Source organism: Ambystoma mexicanum, chromosome 4q (assembly GCF_040938575.1).
Source record: "Ambystoma mexicanum isolate Mex_15411 chromosome 4q, UKY_AmexF1_1, whole genome shotgun sequence".
Taxonomy (NCBI): domain Eukaryota; kingdom Metazoa; phylum Chordata; class Amphibia; order Caudata; family Ambystomatidae; genus Ambystoma; species Ambystoma mexicanum.
This window is the reverse complement of record NC_090928.1, coordinates 1,127,698,286-1,127,714,262: the sequence shown is the minus strand read 5'-3', so window position 1 is coordinate 1,127,714,262 and position 15,977 is coordinate 1,127,698,286. Positions and strand designations below refer to the sequence as shown.

At 46.2% G+C, this 15,977-nt stretch overlaps 1 protein-coding gene across 1 annotated transcript in view; it reads left to right on the top strand.

Annotated features, from left to right (window-relative positions):
- The window catches only part of DNAH14 (dynein axonemal heavy chain 14), a 2,000,441-nt gene that overhangs the window by 1,272,229 nt on the left and 712,235 nt on the right, over positions 1-15,977 (top strand). Inside the window, exon 62 of the mRNA XM_069608705.1 lies at positions 3,284-3,443. Coding sequence (XP_069464806.1) covers positions 3,284-3,443 — 160 coding nt within the window. The remainder of the gene's footprint in view (positions 1-3,283; positions 3,444-15,977) is intronic.

Below are 15,977 nucleotides of genomic sequence, written 5' to 3'. Positions count from 1 at the left end.
AAATCTCAAAACAACATCCCGTATGGGACGATCATTGGTTCAATGAAAAAAGAACCCAATAGGGGCATGTTCTCCGGCCTCCCTGCCTGTATTATTGTGAACGCCATAATATTGAGCAGTCATATAGGTGCCCCCGGCCCTGTGTAACAAGAAATGAGTAACATAGAAACTGTTCCCAAACAACAAACTCAGGCTGGTAACATGTCGAGGAGGATCAAGCCCGCACAATTAGTCATGTCGGCTCATCAGAATCTCCACTTCTTTTCCGACTGTCTATAGATGGCCGCCTACGATCCCTGCGCCTGTTCCTCCGGGAGCGCGCTGTAGACCAATTCTTCTGAGGAGCATCATGGTCCGGGACCTCCGGGAGTTGAAGCTCTCTACGGGGTATCTTCAATACTTCCAGCACAGTGGGTAGAGATACAAATTGATGTTGGGTACCCTCATAACTGAATAAGATGCGAAATGGATACACCCACTTGTATGGAATACCCTTTTTCATTAATCATTGTGTGAGTGGTTTCATTTGCCGGTGCCACTGAATCGTCCCCTGCGCCAAGTCTTGAACTAACTGGAGGTCCGCTCCCCGGAACTGTATGCCGCCTTACACTCAGCACTTACGAAAAATTAGGTCAGGGAGAAGGTTTCGGCGTTCCTGGAAGTTTGAGAATACTCTGTGAGTCCGGACTAGAGTCATGTCTGACCCTTTCGCCTCGCCCAGAATATCACAGAAGAGATCCCTCCCATACATCTCCAGGTCCTGGTCTACGACTTCTGGGGGGATGCCACAGATCTGAATATTATTCCTTCTGGACCGATGACCGGGACGAACCTGACTTAGACGTTTGTAGCAGATCTTTAATGGCGGTTCCAGACTTCTCCTCCTTGGACTTGCTGGACTTCGTGGTCATGGCAGGTTTGTTTGACGCCTATGACCCAACGCTCTGACAGATTTTGGCACCGCCGTGGGGTTTCAGGGACCCAAATCAAGCCTTGAGTAGGATACACCCCCGCAGGTCCTCTGCAGCTCCAAGATGGCCCACTCCACTGATAAGGCCTGCGCGGCCAGAAGTACGGGCCCCCCAAAGCCGTGAGCGAAGTGGCCAGACTATAGGGGCCAGCAGACGGACAAAAGGATTCCCAGTTTCAAAAGTTAGGTTGAGGTAGCAGACATATGAGCAGCAATCTGTTGGCAGTGTTGAACTTCACAGCTGCAAGCTCATCTACATGTGTATAGGCCCACCATCTGGCGCATACCACTCGCTTCCACGCTCCGGAGCCCAAGCTTACAGTTTGCCTCACCTCTAGTCATGAAGCTTAGCCAGTCCTCTGACGGTCCGCAGCACATCCCTGTGTAGGAGGGGGAGGAGCGGACTTCCAACTCAGTGCCCTTGTTGCTTAAGTCCTCCCACTGTCCAGGACTCACCCACATGGAAGTGGGATAAGGGGGTGTGGGGGGGACTCCTGACTCCAAACCTCTATTATGGCATATGTCTGCTGGGTCCAGAGCTGCTGCTCCTCAAGTGCCGCATGAAGTAGATAAGGCCTCAGGGTGAGGGACGCTGCGCGGCATGTTCCAGGTTCGGCCGAGGTTCACAAGTCCTCTGGCATCAGAGGTGCCCCACTGCCTCTTCTCTCCCTGATAGCCCAACTTGTGTCCAGGCTCCACAGCACAGCAGGCAGAGGTTGGGGCTCCGACTTTGCCTCCGCTAGTATTTCGAGCACCTCCTGGTACATGGAAGGCAGCCCTTTGGGCAGATAGGGTGTACGGAACTCGTCTCCTGGTTCAAGCGCCTCACCATGGATACAGCCTCCGACGTAGCTCAGTAGCGGAGCACGGCAATTTTCATTCCAAGGCCGACTCCGCAGGGAGAGGGTGCGTCATCTGCAATTTCGGCCAGCAAACAACTCTCAATCCACACGAAACCTTCTCCAAGTTTGTACCGGGACATCCAACATGCAGGGTCCGTCAGCCTGCAAAGAAACACGGTCTCTGGGAACCCCACGACTGCATATGCAACGGCAGGTCTGAGGAGCTCACAGAACTTAAAACTCCATCAGCCGCCTGCCAGGCCACGCCCCCCTTGATGCAAGTTTTTTGAAAAACATTTATTTCGGGCAATCAGATGAATATATAACATTATTGCAAGGGGGCAATTTTTTTTATTTTTGTTTAAAAAAAAATGTATGCCCCTTTTTGTGGCTCGAGTTTCTAACAGAGATTAATTCCAAAAATGGAAACAAAGGGTGTCCCATTTGTCATGTGATGACATTTTCTGTGTTGTCGTGGAGGTCAGAGGGCAGTTGATGCCTCTTTCACAATCCCTTTCCGTGTGGGAACTGTCCCCCTTGAGCACTCCACGTGAGACCATGGGGGCGGGCATCCCTTCCCTGAGAGGTGACTACAGCGCTCAGCTTGACAGGAGGTGACAAGAAGGGGCTGGGCCCACCAATAGAAAGCTTCAAGTGGTATGTGTGCACCTCGCTGGCAAACTCCAATAGATATGCCTGGAGTCGAAGCGCACATTTCTCTACGCTCGTGGCCTTTTCAAAACTAAACTAACCAAGATACAAGTTTGAAACTGAAATAAGAAATGAAAAGATAGAAAACGGGGGTGACCCTGAGCTTGCTGTTCATACATTTCTGGTTCATCCTTGAGTTTCTGTCTGATGTGATGCACACATTCCAAATGTGTGTTGTATCTTTTGTCCTTCCAGCCTTTATTGCGCAGGCGCATTTATCAAGGGATATAAAGTAGCAGAGCTAAATAGAGAAAGGTGTTAAAAACCGCCCAACATTGCTAGCGGAGCGCGGGAAACCGGGTAAGTGGGCGAAGGACGGGTCGAGGGGAGTGGAATAGGGCTGATGGAGTGGTAATGCAAAGTTTAAGAAGAGTGAAAGCTGGGGAGGGGCTCATAGTGGGCATTCTGAGGATGAAGGCAGGGCATAGAAGGGTGGGGGGGAGGGACTCATAGCATTCTGGTACTGAGAACTTGTATATATTTACAGTTTTGTGAGGCAGCGTTTGAATAGTATTGACCTGCCTGAGTCCAAACTATTGAAGAATTATACTTGCCTCATTTATCAACAACGTTCAATTTATTAGCAAATATTAAACAAAAGTTGCTTTACAAATGAGCCTGGGGTTAACCTTGAGTAAATGTTGGTTTAAATGAATCAAATGTATAATAGGTGTAAATATGGCTTTGGAGTTCAGCTAATTGCACATTTCATCTGAAGTACATTAAAAATATGTTCTTCTGTATCTTCTTTTTTCTATAGAGTGTACACACACCCTCCCAATCTCGTGCTGAGTGTCATGAATGCTGTGTGTATCCTTCTGCAAAAGAAACCGGATTGGCCGACCGCGAAACTACTCCTCGGAGACCCCGGATTTCTAAAAACATTAGCTACTCTCGATAAAGACAGCTTGCCAGAAAAGGTACCTTTACAACCATCAAGTTTTTGTGTAAACCCTTTTAAAGTGTGTGTGTGTGTGTGTGTGTGTCTGTCTGTCTGTCTGTCTGTCCGTCCCTGGCTTTTTTATTTTTATTGTACATAACCTGGTGCGGGTGATTCCTTCTCCAAAGGGGTAAACTGCTAACCAGATCCCCCTTTGTCGCAACTCCATGCCAAAAACATAGTGCACATTCGCCCTTGCGCCCTACTGCCTCAATAGGCTGATCTGCAGCACCCGCTCTGCTCGGGGCACTGAGCAGGTTCAAAGGGCACAAGATGCCCACTCGACCGCCGTAGCGACAGCAAAGCCACTTCAGCACAAGGGCGACACTTAAGATATGCCCCCTGTACCAAAACTAGGTTAATCATGAGTACCACATGCTGCTGGCAGGGTAATTCCGAACAATAAGCTATGCCTGAGTTTAGGTATAGTGCATAGGGATACTTCTGATCATGGCTGCCACATCCCAATTGAAATTGCACATGTGTCAGCTCCTATGAATCAACTCTGCTTTGGAAAGGAATGTGTATTCGGGTCAGATGGGCCGATACTGCCACACGACAGGACAGAAACCCAGAGGACCCAGCCTCTCTTTGATTCTCTTTGGGGGAGGGAATGGGGCAGGAGTAGGATAGGCAGGAGTGCTCTGGACACTTCTTGTTTCTCACTCTCTCACTTTTCCTATCCTGTCTCCTCCACCTCCTCTGGAGCAAAGCACTTTGAATGCAAGATCAACTGGGCAAAGTCCACTCAAGCCAGGAGCAGGGATTGATCCCCTAAAGCAATCACATGAGGACTTGTACCTTTAAAAGAATGAGTCTCGCACCCATTCAGCAGAATTCTCTTAACCGCTCCCAGGGTCCATCAGGAGTGAACAGTGCTGTGGACCAGGACCAAACATTCTGCAAAGGATCTTCTGTGCCAGAAGAGCAGACTCTGAACAAGAGTATCATGTCCTCAAGTCTTTTGCGAAGGCCTCACAGAAACCGGAGTATCAGACCAACCAAAGCTCACTGTTCTATTGTACCGAACCGGATGCTCTCTGTTCCCTGCATCCTGAACCATAAGGAAGGTGCTGGTGCCTGTGTTTCCTCCAACCAGCCGAACTATTGCACTTGATCTAAACCAGCTCAACACTGCATCATGTCCTAGCGAAGCATGTCACCTGCTAGGCCCGAAGCGAAGCTCCACGCCGGAACCTGAACCGAATCTCTGGTGGGTCACTTTCAGACTCTAACCAGGGGTAACAGCCACGGCTCGGCCCAGCTGCCACGGGACCCGCCACATCATTGACTGTACATCGAACAGGGTCGGACTGGGCCACAAAATTGTCTCGGGCAACAATGAAAAAGTGGCCCACAGTTGCAAATGGCTATTCATTCCTTTTGTGACACTGTTTGAATATTACCCAAGGGGGAATTCTCTGATGAAATGTGATGCAAATTGTGCAGTATAAAGAATATTTATTCAGCAACACTGGTCAAAACTACTAGCCGCATAGTGAAGTAACTCATCAAACTGGCCCACGTTTGCCAAAAAAGGGCCCCACTTTGATCCAAAATACTAGCCCACACCAGCATTTTGTGTTTTTGGTTCGGCCATAGGCCTATTGCCCTATAGGCCAGTCCGAGCTTGACATCGACGCACCCTCGATCACCACTTCGATGACTGTCGCCCGCTGACTCGAACCGCTAGAGCATCACTTGCCAACCTCTCCCAGCGGCTAAAGCCTACTTCAGCCTGGCCCACTGCAAAGTGTTATTGGGCCTGCCCGGACTTGCATCATTGGAACTGCTGCCATTTTGACCATACAGAGCACCCGCATTCGGCTCTACTCAACGCCCACTTGCTGCCAGTGCCTCCACGATCCTACATGCCCTACTGAGCCTGATCAGTTCGCATCAATTTTCGAACCCGGGTCTGATGCGTCAGCCCACCAAGAACTGAATCCAGATACTGTCACATTGAACTGCCCCCACAATCCATTTGGGCCCAGAGACTGGTTAAATCACCATCGCTCCTATTTTCAACCCAATATCCTTTTTACATTGAGTTGAAACCCCTGGAACTACAGTTGGATGCAAAATCTACTTGGGCCGTGTGATTGGTCTTTGTGTGAAGAACAGTGTTGAGAGATACATGTCTTTGGGTGGTGGCAGAGTGCCATGTGTTTGGAGGTTGAGTGTCAAGCAAGTGATTGATAATTGTGGTTTATGTGGCGGTGTTAGAGTGGGGAAGTGATGAGGAGTGTGATGAGTGGGTCTGTGTTAGGTGTGGTGGTGGGTGATGTCTGGGCTCATCTGTCATGGAACAGGCGCTTTCTCAGCCATTAAGGCCTCTGTGAAATGAGCCTGGTATCAGCTGTCATCTGCATAACTGTCCAGTCATAAAAACCTGACTGGTTAATGATCCCCTCAGCTCTTGCAGGTGCTTTGCTCTTGTAGAACTCATCCCACACCTGCTCCTTGTTGCTGGGCTGGTTGCTGGCCACAGGATCAGTGGTGGCTTATACATTATTTGATTGGAGGGCTTTAAATATTTCCCACAAATGTGTGACATGGCCAAGTGTAGCCAGAATTGTTTCCAATAATCTGGTAAAATTGTGCATTTTATAGCACATGTTTTGTGAAATATAGGGTTAAAAGCCATACAAGTTAAACTCACAAGAAAAAAATGAAATAGATGCCAGGTCACCAATTATACAGAGGAGCATTTTCCAACACTTTTTTTAATTAAGTATTTGCCCACAATATATTCCAGCATTCTGCCAGTCTAAGAAAACCTGTCTTTGCTGACTATGCCGATATTGACAGAATTCCCATGTAAGACACATTCATACTGCTTTTTCCCATAATGCCAGTAATGCTACTATAAGCAGAAAAATCCAAGCTGGTTCTGCCAATATATGCCAGAATAGCCACATAATAACACATACATTTTGTCTTTGTCCTGCGACGGTAAGAAAACATGTCTAATCTGGCTGTGCCAATAAATTCCAGTGTTCCAACCTAAGAACACATTCATATTGGCTTTGCTTGCAATAACAGTAGTGCCGCTGTATGAAGAATGGCCATACTTGCTGCGTCAGTATATGCCAGTATTGCCACATAATTTTGGCTTTGCCTATAAAGCCACTTCCAGTAATACCTTTGTAAAAAAAAAACATGTCAACGCTGGCTGTGCCAATTTATGCCAGCATTCCCATGATAAATGTGCACCAATTGTACACATAGCTCCTCCACCTTTTGCTTCTCATGCCATCCTGAGCATCTTATCTATCCACCACCCTCATCCCAACTATCCACCTGACTTTGCACCTCACTACCGCTACTGCATGCTCTATCATACTCCTTGTTTGCCTCTCTGACAGCCAAAGCACTTTGACGCCATAACTTATGACAGGAGATGTTATACAAATGCAAGATAACATATCTTAAGAACATTCTTATGTTTGCTTTGCCACTATTGCCTATTTAAGAAAACATGTCCATGCTGGTTCCACATTTTCACTGCTAGCACCTTGTTCGTTCACTTTCCTTCCTAATCACATGCACACTGCACTCATTCACAGACACGCACTTACAAATGACCCCTCTCCTGCATGCATACTCATGTACATACACACCACAACCTTTCACATTTACACGTGCGTACACATAGACCCATACAACCTCATGCAGCCATGCTTGCATATGCTTACAGGCATCCGTATGTACACATACACACACACACATACTACACACAAAGTTTGTTTCAACACTTCACAGACTCCCATTGCCGACAAACTGACTGAGCGTTTATCTGGGTCTGCAGGCTGAGCATTTCTCCAGCTCTTTGTCGGCCCCTGGGGGGCTCGGGTTGTTGGTACAAAGATTTGTTTTGTACAAGCACTCCGAGAACAGGCGGTTGGTGCTGGTAAAATGACACTTTTTGTCCTGAGGGTGTGGTGGGTGATTATAGATTTGGGCTTGAGCAGCCCAGAGTCGGGGGGGCATTGAGGGTTTGGGTTATGGATTTTACAAGAGGACTGGTTAAAGAGGGGAGGAGCAGTATGGATTTGAATAGTGTATCAAATCCTTGGATGATGTTCCGTCTCCCCTAGGGGGAGCCCCTTCCCATGAGGCCAGGGAGGTGATGCCGCTACCCGATAGTCCCCCTCGGGGGTGGTACACAGCGGGTGGATCTCTTGTGGAGGGATCCCCCTATGGGACTAGGGATGTTTGTCCAGGAAGAACGCGGTATGCCAAAATGATATCCCAACCTCCCTCATCCTCGTACCCTATACAAAGTCCCATAATCCAAAACACTTTCATGTACCTCTGTATTGTAGACAATCTGACCTCACTAGAAAGTACTGGGACGAGGAAGAGTAGGGACTACCTATGTGAGTCATGTGCAGAAACTGGGACGAAGAAGAACACAAGTAACCCAGTTGAGAGTGAGAACATCAAACTGAGTCGAGGAAGAGGAGCAATGCAGAGTGCCCTGCGGAACCAACATTAGCGGCCTAGGAAATATGGAACAAGAAAGTTCACCCTGATGATAAAAAAGAAAAGAAGAACTTCACAAGTTGTCAGACCCTTGCTGGTGGAACCAGGAAGCTTGAATTGAGCTGAAGGAATGGAGATGCTGGGAGTGCAGAGGCCGAGGCACTTGGCCGCCGACAGAGGCGTCTCCTGTAGCTACACTGTGGTTGGACCAAAGAGGGAGGCAGAGAACAAGACAGATAGCTGACTGGGAGGGCTGGCGTGCGCTGAAAGCTGGAAACGCGCAAGCCAGGAGCAGAGGAGCACGCTGAGAATGCCATAGCCCCTGGAGAGACCACAAGAAACCAGAGCAGGGAGAAGAAGACCACAGACAACCAGAGGTTGCTGGTAAAAGCGCTGAAGAGGTCCGGTTAGCCAGGACGGTTTGTGTCAGCCCCGAAGTGCAGAAGAGTCACAAAGAATGGGTCTGGAACCCACGCCGAATAACAAACTGCTTTAATCTTCATAGTCACAGTAACTGGCACGATAGTGAACCAGGTCTGCAGCTTGAAAAGAATCTCACAGGTGTGGGACCTGCACCCTTTTATAAAAAGTAACCCAAGTCATCTTCATAGTCTCAGTACCTGTCAGGGTAGTGAACTAGGTGGGCTGTGAACATTGTGAAAAGCCTAAGAAAACCAGTGGAAGGGAGTCATCCCCCCTGGTGTTTGTGAACATTGTGATAAAGGCCAGGGGAAGAGAGTCAATCTCTTGGCATTGCGAGAATCCAAAGAAAGGCCAGGGATAGGGAGTCATACCACCTGGTATTGTGAACATTGTCAGAAGCCTGAGAAAGACCAAGAGAAGGGAGTCATTCTCTTGGGTCCAAGGTTTTGAGTCAGAACTTTATTTGTGAATTAAGACTTTTCAATCTAGAACTTTGTGTGGTGCTTTGAAAAAGAACTGCAACCTGGGGAATGGAATTAGTCCCTCAGGAAATAGTCCCTTTAGTCAGCTCTGGCTGACTTCTCCAACCACTCCTTCACCACTGGAGTCTTCCCTTCCCCCCTGAAGCACTCCCTTGTGCACCCTCTTTTTAAGAAACCCTCTGACGACCCGTCGTGCCCGGCTAACTATCACCCAATCTCCATCACTCCTTTCCTGGGCAATCTCCCGGAAAAGCTGGCCATCTCCCAGCTTAATCTTCACACTGAATCTGTTGGTTGTCTCCATGACCATCAGTCTGGCTTCAGAGCTGCCAGAAGCACGGAAACGGCTCTCCTGAACATTCATGAAGACCTGCTCTCCAACCTTGATTCCAACACCCCCTGTGTCCTCATCTTACTTGATCTCTGTTCGGCCTGTGACACGGTCAACCATGCCATCATGCTCAACCGTCTCCGTGATAACCTGGGTATCACCGATCAGGCCCTGTCTTGGCTGGCTTCTTTGCTCTCCGATTGACCTTCCCAGTTACAACTTGGGTCCTTCCTCTCCTTTATCTCTACCTGTGGTGTTCCCCGAGGGTCTAACCTCTCTCCCTGGCTGTTCAACCAATACATGGCACTTCTTGCCCACTGCATTGACGCTCTCTGCCCCAACTTTCAGTGCTATGCGGATGACACTCAGCTCATGTTCAGGCTCTCTTCAGTCACCTCTTCTCCTTCTCTCATCTCCTACTGTCTGTCGGCTATCCAGGAGTGGTGTGCCGCCAATGATCTCTGCCTTAATGCCAGTAAGACTGAGATTCTCCTCATCGGCACACCCACTCCCTCCTTTCCTGTTTCTCTCTGGCCGGCCTCTCTTGGCCCTCTTCCTGCTCCCACCTGTGAGGCTAAAAACCTTGGGATCACCACTCTCCTTCTCTCCTCACATCTCTGACGTCTCTAAGAAGTGACACTACCAGATGCACCTCCTCAGAGGTATTCTTCATTTCCTTCTCCAGAGCTCTGGTTCTCTCTAAGCTGGACTACTGCAACAGCCTCTTTCTAAATCTGCCTGCCTCTACTCTCTGCCCTCTGCAACTCATCCAGAACAGGACTGCAAGACTTGTCCTTGGCCTCAACCCCAGAGATCGTATCTCTCCAGGACTGAAATCTCTGCACTGGCTCCCAGTGGCTGCGAGGATTAAGTTCAAAACCCTCTGCATTGTCCACAAGGCCTTCTGGGGCCTGGGACCTCAATACCTTCAACTCTCTCTTCCTGAATATCTTCCTTCTCGAGCTCTTTGCTCATCCGCCTCCAACTCCCTCAGGGTCAGTCACTTCTCCAAGCAACGAGTTGGTGGTAGATCTTTCTTCTGCTGTGGCCTCCCTCTGAAACAGCCTCCCTGCCGCTCTGCAAATTGAGGAGAATCATCTCCGGTTCCGGAAGCACCTCAAGACCTTCCTCTCTGCCTCTACTTTCTCTCCTCCCCTCCTCTGCTGAACTCCTGGCTGGAACTGAAACTGCACTGGTCACCTGGCTACCCTATGTCTTGGGCCCAGGTCTCCTCCACGCCAGTTGCACACCTGCACTGCCCTCCTGGCAACCCTTGTACTGTGGGGCTGGTTCTGTATCCCTACAGCCCCATAGCAGCACTTGATACCCGATGCCTGCACTTACCCGTGCACCTGCCACCAGCGGGCCACACATCTTATTTATTGTTTCTATTTACTTACTGTTTATCCTATGTATTGCACTTCCCCTCCACCTTCCACCTCGCACTTTTCCCTTCCCCACCTCCCCTGCACTTGCGCAATCTCAATGTCACCTGGCCTGGTAAGATTGTTGTCTCTGTCCTCCCTCTGTTCCCATCCCTTGCCTCATCGCGCCTTGAAACACTTGCGTATAGGCGCATTATAAATGCCATATCATATCATATATCATACTGGCTTGGCACTGCTCCACAAAAGAAGCGAACCATTTCTCTGTATTAAAAAGACTCATCAACCTTTTAGTTTAGTTAGAAATGGAGGTAAGGACATCAGTTTTGACACAGGACAGTGGACTTTTGATTTTGGAAATTCTGACACATCCTTAGAATTGAGTTGAGGCAGGGAAATGCCTCTAAGTAATAGGGTCAGGTAGGGATTTCTGCCGAAATAAGTCTTTAGCAATAATCAGCCCACCTGTGTGTCAGTCTCCTTCTTCCACCCTTACACCAGGGTGGGTGAGACGGCCACAAAGAGAAAACCCCTGCTGTGAATGGAGCAGCTCGAGGCTCAAGGGGACAGCTACAGACTGAGCAGAGCAACAGCGTTGTAAAAACAAAGGTTTGTTGATTGAAATAGCAGAAGGCCTCATAAAATAAGAGATCATGGTTTTTCCAGTTCATGCCATGCAAACTAAATGCCCTGCTTTCCAAAAACGGTTCTCTCTCTCGTTTTGGCCGCATGTACATATCAGCACCAAAAATGTGACGGTTAAACAATTATGTACAGAACGTAATAATAAGATACATTCAATGCTGTTCCAGAAGAGAACAAGACCTTGAATTATCTGAAACTGTGTGTGTGTGTGTGTATACTGGACTCAGTACTGTATCCTCTCTTGCCCCTCCGTCAATACCGCCAAAAATGATACGTTTCATAATCAGAATCCTTTCCAAAGAAGCATCCAAACGTTTTTGCATCTAATCCCGTTGAGCACTGGATAACTGATTAGTAAATCTTTAATTATTACCACCTCATGTATTGTTTACAAAGCTTACAATACTGTAAAGAGTAAAGTATCGTTAGCCAGGGACTCCCATTTTTGTTGGTAAGTAACTGGGTAAAACCTACTTTGATAAGAAATGTAATGTGCCGGCTGACAGGACAGTTTATAAAGTCAGCTCGGTGTATACCCTTCCTTATCTGAGACTTGTTTGCAATCCGTTAATAATGTTGGTTGAGGTAAATGATTGCTGAAAATGTATTTCTCTTGTTTTAATATCAAATACAGATTTATGAAACTGTATTTGTGGAGTATATGCAGAAACGTCCACTTTTATCCGAACTCACCTCTGCATACTTCTCACCCAAAAACCAATAATATCCTGGCCTGCAAAGTAAACACATGCAACTGAAAGCCAGAATCATACCACAGAACGAGCAGGGAGAGATCAGGATGGAAGGTGGAAGGATGATATGTCAATAATATCTTGGCCTGCAAAGTAAACACAGGCAGTAATGGATCACTGACAAGAAATAGATAGGAAGGGAACAAGGGTTTGTAAATAACCCACTAACCCAAAAGCTCAAACTTCTGCACACTTATCCCAAAATCCACACATCCACCCTCTCACACAGCAAACCACACGCACTTCACCACATCGCAACAACAATCAACACATAAGTCACACCAACAGCACACAAGGTCTCACATCGAACTGATATTCGCAACCAAGCTCGGCATGGTGGTCAGTCATAATTAAAAAAAATTTTAAAAAAATCAAAAGACAATAATGTCGAAACAATATTATCGAAAAAAAATATCGATTCTTTTTTTTAATTATTATTATATATTTATTTTGGGGTCCGGGAATAAAAAAAAAATGGGTAAAACAAAAAAAAAGTAAAAAAGGGGGATTGGGGGGAACCCCCCCATTTCGAATAAAAAACGTAATTAAAACAAATTAGACTTTTTTTTCAATATTCTTTTTCTCGATATTTTGACTTTTGAAATTTTTGTTTTCAAAATTATCACTATAAACCGCTCAGCACACAGTGAAAACCGAACTGAAGCTGCCAACAGGACATCACCCTCTCACTTTCCTACTCCCTCTCCAGCCGACTAATCACCATCCCCACCTTCTTGTTTGCAGATCAGCCTGAGCGCCTGGGGACCAATTCCGTTGGTGACGCTGCGCTGCACAAATACCTTTAACATTAACATTTAACATATTCTGGTATGACGTTCGTTCATTGCCCATTTATTTTCACAGCACTTTTTGGCGAAAGAATTTTTGATGAAAAAAATAAATATGGGGTGAGGGATGGGAGGGCATATAAGTGGTAGGGTGGGGTGGTGGATAGGGAATACATAATAGCAGAGGGGAGGATTGGTGGGGAACACCCAAAGAAAAATTTAAAAAAATCGATGATTCTTTTCGGCAAAAAGTGCTGCGAAGAATGAACATAAAACCCATATTCTATGTATACCTGTACATTCATCCTCACGGATGGATCAGTAAACCATGTCTCTTCCTTTAGGCTCAAGAGGGAAGTACCCTTTGATAAGCAAATTCTAGAAACAAATGTCAAGCAGCACAGTTATAGAAGACTTGACAGGTAAACTAAGCCCAGTTCATTCAGGATAAGATATAACAAGGTGGCTCTTGACCAAGCCAATACACTGCTCCTGGTTCGGCCTTCTGATATGTCCAACCATCACATATCTCTATGTGATATAACCCCCCAACTTGGCTCTGAATAGGGCCTCCATGTTCATCGTTCATCTTAGTCCTAAATGCTAGTATTAGTGGCTGAGAAGTGAAGACCCCATATTTGACATCAAAGCCTGATAGTAATGACATGAAAGAATGGCAGCAAATAATCGGCTCCTCATACAATGGCTTCTAATGTAGCTGCCTCTCTGTGGCTGTTCCTAGATATTTCACTGTATTTAGTACTTCTAATGAGGTACTACCCAACTGCCAGAAACCCTTTTTGAACTCAACAACACATTATATTCAGCTTTAAACTATGAATATTTTTGGATGTTGTCTAATAAGTATTGATAAATAATATCAAGGGGTCATTAAAGGCCTATTTGAGTCGCAGCAAGAAAGTTCAAGTATTTGGCATAGGGTAAGTACTAAATGTGATGATGGCCAAGCTTTCGAGGAAAAGCTCATTTTACCTGCAGACCAAGCAGCAGGTCTACCACAAGAGATTGAACAGCAACAGTGCCAAAATAGATCCTGGTTTAAAGCTCTGTGGCTCCGCAATGTCCCCCATAGACTTATCCGTCATGGAAAGTGGCAACCCTCCCTTTGATATCCATATGGAAAGCCATTATCATTCTTGTTAACCCTGAATTGATAGCCGTGATTGCAATTTTGCACACTCTTACTGGGGGGCACTCTTTACTCTAGTAAGTTTGATTACTAGCAAATATTTTGAAGTATAAACATGTATCATTTACCCTACTGTACAAAGGTGCACTGCTCTGGTCCTTTTGGATACTGTAAGGAACTTGTGGTGGCAACGGTAAAGACAGACACAAGTGATAACAGTTCAAGGGTGTTTATTGAACAATAAATGTAGGGTGGAAAAACGCCGAACCTAAATCTGTGATGGGTGCAAGTGTCGAGCATCAAAAGAAAATAAGGCAGTTTTAGTGGTGTTATGTTAAAATAAAAAGGCCCTATGCTAAGAAACCTATTGCCAAACCTTAGAACGAATACAAAAAGGGTGTGGGAACGTTTTCAAGAAAAGGAAGAAGTATTCACAAATAATATGTTGTGATGCGGTACCTTGAATCTCCCGTCCTCACATTTTGAGCACAGGGTAAAATGGGATCTTGGAGCACAGCACACACTCAAGCTCTCCCAGCATGAGTCGACAGTTCCACTTGCAACTATCAGGACCGTCGATGGCCTAGTCTTGTTTCTCTTGAAATTCTTTTGCCTTGAAGACCTGACGTTTTCAATAACAAAACAAAAGTTCCTTCAACAGAATGAAAAGTTTGTTTCTTGGTTTGACTTTGGGTGAGGATTCTTCACCCCTGGGTCTCCCTCTTCCAGGCACTGACCCCGCTTTACTTTCAGCCTCACTCCTCCGGGTTCACTATGGTTTTTCCTTACTCACACATCTTAATGTCTTTTTAAACAGTTCCAGTGGACATCCCTCGGCCGGGTTCACCTTTGTCAACACACCGTTTTCTTGGGATTTTAGACTTTGCCCCCTTCTCGTCAGCCTCCCTCTTCCGGGTTCACTCTTGCCAACTCCACATTCATACTTACTTTCAATGTTTACAAGATTCACTTCCCTTGCTTTCTCATGTGGCGGGATTCACTTCCCTTGCTTTCTTTATATTATCTATTTATTTATTACATTTATTATACGGCCCAGACCCTGAGGTACCACGGCATAGTTACAGACATTTGGGATAAAACATATTGCAAATGAACAGTAAGCAGTCAAGACATGTTACATACAAGTGTGTTAGTACTGGTTAAAGAGCCATGTTTTTAGTGATTTTTTTGAATTGCTGGAATGAGTCTTTGTTCTTGATATTTATCGGGAGAGCGTTCCAATGTCTAGGGGCCAAGACTTTGAAGCTGCTGCCTCCTGCTTTAGAACTTTTGAAGCGTGAGATTTCAAGAAAAGTGAGTTGTTACTAGATCTGATAGTTAGCATGGAGGTTTATTTAGTGACAGAGTTGTTAATGTATTTCGGGGATTTATTGGTGATGCATTTATGTGTAATGCATAATGTTTTAAATATAATTCTCGCCTTAGTGTGTAGCCAGTGTTGTTCTCTCCTAATATGGGATAAGTAATCAGTCTATTTGATTCCTACTGCTGCACGTAGTGCTTTGTTCTGCATGAGTTGGAGTTTGGCTAGGTTCGTTTTGGAGATGCCTAAGAGGAGTATATTGCAGTAGTTGCTGGGGTGACGCAATTTTTTGGTGTGAGAAATTTGCAACTTAAAGCGATAAGTTTGGCTGTGTAAGAGGTAGTTGAGGATAAGACATTTATTTGTTTTGTCACAGTTGGGTTAGCGTCTAAGTAAACGCCTAGGGTTTTAACCTGTTTGAGTACTGGTATTGTCGTGCCATTGATGTTGAATGCTACATAGTCGGGCTGTAGGGTATTCATTTTGGTTGGGGTTCCAACTATGAGCAACTCAGTTTTTTCGTGACTAAGACAGGGGGTGTTAAGGGCCATCTCATTTTGGATTAATGCGTAGGTTTGATGAATGAGCAAGGTGTCCTGCTCATAGTTACCTGACAAGGGAATGAGGATCTGGGTGTCATCGGCAAAATTTGTGTAGATGACACCCATGGCATCTAATGCAGCGAATAATAGCTTTGTGTAGGCATTATAAAGGGTGGGAGATAGACGGGATCCTTGGGAAACGCC